At 40.1% G+C, this 3,694-nt stretch overlaps 1 protein-coding gene across 1 annotated transcript; it reads right to left on the bottom strand.

The window, feature by feature from the left end:
• Window positions 1-653: 653 nt before the first annotated feature.
• LOC138882710 (uncharacterized) lies at window positions 654-3,180 on the bottom strand. Its single transcript, XM_070163326.1, has 5 exons — window positions 2,795-3,180; window positions 2,617-2,699; window positions 1,685-2,520; window positions 1,365-1,544; window positions 654-1,253 (listed from the first exon to the last, which is right to left on the bottom strand). Exons 1-5 carry the CDS (start codon window positions 3,178-3,180, stop codon window positions 654-656), a joined length of 2,085 nt encoding a protein of 694 aa, XP_070019427.1.
• Between the last annotated feature and the right edge of the window lie 514 nt (window positions 3,181-3,694).

Below are 3,694 nucleotides of genomic sequence, written 5' to 3'. Positions count from 1 at the left end.
ATCTGATACCTGTATCTTCTAGTCTCTGAATACTTTGGCTAAAAATATCTTTGCATGAGCTATATGTGCCAAACTCCCCATATATTTTCTGCTCAATGCATCAGCCATCACATTGGCATTTCCAAGATGATATAAAATAGAAAAATCATAGTCTTTGAGTAGTTCCATCTACCGCCGCCGCCGAAAATTCAGATCTCTTTGTTGAAAGATATACTTCATGCTTTTATAGTCAGTATAAATCTCACAAGTTTTGCCATAAAGGTAATGCCTCCAAATATTTAGAGTAAATACCATTGCAGCCATCTCCAAATCATGTGTAGGATAGTTTTGCTCGTGCTTTTTCAATTGTCTCTAAGCATAAGCTATAACGCGACCATTTTGCATGAGAACACATCCTAATCCCACTCTCGAGGCGTCACAGAATACTGTAAATCCTTCAGAACCTGATGGTAAGTCTAATATTGGTGCAGTTGTCAGACACGTTTTGAGTTTCTGAAAGCTCTGCTCACATTCCTCTATCCACTGAAACTTTGCACTTTTTGTGTTAGTTTGGTTGGTGGCGCTGCTATTCTGGAGAAATCCTGCACAAAACGCCTATAATAGCCTGCTAAGCCTAAAAGGTTGTCAATATCTATAGGAGAAGTAGGCCTGGGCTATTTCTGCACAGCTTCTGTCTTCTTAGGATCTACCATAATTCCATCTTTAGATATATCATGCCCCAGAATTGCTACCGAGTCTAGCCAAAATTCACACATCGAGAACATAGCATAAAGACGATATTCTCGCAATGTTTGCAAAACAGTCCTGACATGATCCCCGTGTTCTCTTGGGCTACGAGAATATATCAGGATATCATTAATAAATACTATTACAAATCTATCCAGAAACGGCTTGAACACCCTATTAATTAAATCCATGAATGCAGCTAGAGCATTAAACAGTCCGAAAAGCATCACAAGAAACTCATAGTGTCCGTATCGAGTTCTGAAAGCAGTCTTAGAAATACCTTCATCTTTGATTCTAAGTTGATGATAACTAGAATGGAGGTCAATCCTTGAAAAGTGGGCAGCTACTTGTAACTGATCAAACATGTCATCTATACGAGGCGAAGGATATTTATTGCATATTGTTATCTTATTCAACTGCCTGTAGTCAATGCACATTCTCAGGGATCCGTCTTTCTTCTTTACGAATAGTACTGGTACACCCCATGGAGATATACTCGGTCTGATAAAACTATTATCTAACAAATCCTGCAATTGTTGTTTTAGCTCCTTCAATTATGCTGGTGCCATCTGATATGGCTGTATTGATATGGGTTGTGCCTCAGGTGACAAATCAATACCAAAATCTATTTCTCGTACTAGAGGCAATCCTGGAAAATCCTCAGTTAATACATCAGAAAATTCTCTCACTATTGGTACATTTTCGATACTAATTGTTTCCTTTCTTGTATCATTTACAATAGCTAAGAGACCCAAGAAACCTTTCTTCAGAAGTCGTTGAGCTTTTATAAAAGATACAACTTTGAAAGTCTCTGGAACCTGACCCCCCCTTTAAAATAAAACTGGGTTCTTTGGTATCTCAAATTTAACTATCTTTGCATGACAATCGATGATAGCATAGTAAGAAGATAACCAATCCATTCCCATCAGCATGTCAAAGTCAATCAAAAATCAAGTACAATGAGGTCAGGTAGAGTATCTCTACCCTCAACCCGAATCTGACAAGCACGATACATGTATTCAGCTAATAGAGACTCCCCAACAGGAGTAGAAACTAGAAAATGATCGTTTAATAGCTCAGGTTGTTTACTAAACCTCAAAGAAAAGTAGGAGTGAGTAGATCCTGGATCAATCAAAGCAAATGTATCAAATGAACAGACAGAAAGAATACCTGAGACCACAACATTCGAGGCATGAACATCCTGTCTAGTAAATGCATAAACTCTTTCCTGACCTCTATCTGCATTCCCTTGTCCTTGATTCACAATAGCACGGTCTCTAGCACCTCGACCTCTATTTCCTGTACATGTAGCACCTGAAGTATTACGAGTAGTCTGAGTAGGTGCAACTGACTGAATAGAAGCCTGGTTGAAATTTCTTGGAGGCTGAGGACAATCCCTCAAGTGATTTCCCAACTGGCCACACCGAAAGCACTCTCCAATTAGAACACGACATTGGACCAAATGTGATCTACCACAGGTCTGGCAGATGGGAGTAGTGGCATATATTTGGCCAAAATTATGATTTCTAGAAGATGATGGTCCCCTATTACCCCGTCTGTAATGTGGTCTGTATGTGGACTGTGAAGATAGGTGTGTCCCTGTCTGAGAACCCTGTGGTTGTTGTCCTTGATTTCCTGCTATTCGATTTTTACTAAAACTGCCACTGAAAGACCCTACTATCTTGGCCTTCTTATGTAAATCACTAGTTGCATGCTCATCACGTCCTTTGTTTTCAATTTTGCTAGCAAGATCGACTGCATCCGTGTAGGATAAAGTCTTCATCTGTGAGGCTACTGCAGTGTATAGACGACCAACCAATCCATCCACAAACCTCTAAACTCAAGCTTCTTCGGTAGACACTAAGTAAGGAGCATATCTAGCCAACTTACAAAACTTGGTGTTATATGTTGACACATCCATATCTGGAGTCTGGACCAATCTCTTAAAGTCTCTCACATATTTTTGCACCAGGCTGTCTGGAAGAAAATGATTCATGAACAACTTAGTGAATTCAACCTATGTCAATGGTTCTGTCCTGCTAGCCTTCCTAGCAATACAGATTCATACCATGTGTTGGCCATATCTTCTAGTTTGTATGCTGCGAGCTCCACAGCTCTCTCATTAGAACATCCTATAGCACGTAATGCCTTGAGTGTCATATCCAAGAAACATTGAGAATCTGCTGAATTATCAGAACCTATAAATTTTAGTAATTTCAATTTCAGGAACTCTTGTAGGGATACTTCCTTATTCCCGAAAGTCTGAGTCTGTGAAGGTGTTTGTGTCTGTAATGTAGCCTGAGGAGTTGAACTTCTACCATGAGTAGGTACCAATGCCTCTAACACATTCAATAACCTTGTCACTACATCTGTAGGTAAGGCAATAATAGGTACAACAGTTGCCACTGGTGGTGTAGCGTCCTGAACTCCATGCCCTTGCACTTGATTTGGCATCACAGCTTGGGGTTAACCCATATTCCCAACTTCAGATTGAGTAACCGTCTGTCTTCTAGTTTGGTGAACCCCAACTTTGCCGCCACCCCGAGTAGTACCATGTCCAGCAGATGAGGGTGTGTGTGTCCTAGCCATCCGTGAAAGAAATATTCCCAAGTCAATCTCAAGTTTTCTCAATGTACGATCAAAGAATGAAAGAAGGAAAAACATTCCTAGATGTTCAATAGCCTCAAGATCATAAGTATGGCCGCCCACACACCCATGAACAAGACTCTACTAAACATTGCTCCATGACTTGGGACTTAAAGCCTAAGTTTTGATACCAACTTTGTCACGACCCAATTTAGGATCGTGACAGGCACTTAGGTGCAAGTGCTCCCAAGTAAGCCTCATCAGTTATTTTACAGAAAATCGGACAGAGTTTTCCCTGTTTTTGGACCATCCCAAAAATTTCCTTGTCTTAAATCAACAACCAAACATCCTAATATCATAAAAAAACAATTGACAACTTATC

Source organism: Nicotiana sylvestris, chromosome 12, assembly GCF_000393655.2.
Source record: "Nicotiana sylvestris chromosome 12, ASM39365v2, whole genome shotgun sequence".
Classification (NCBI taxonomy): domain Eukaryota; kingdom Viridiplantae; phylum Streptophyta; class Magnoliopsida; order Solanales; family Solanaceae; genus Nicotiana; species Nicotiana sylvestris.
Note: the sequence above shows the minus strand (reverse complement) of the source record. Positions and strands in the feature narration are given on the sequence as shown.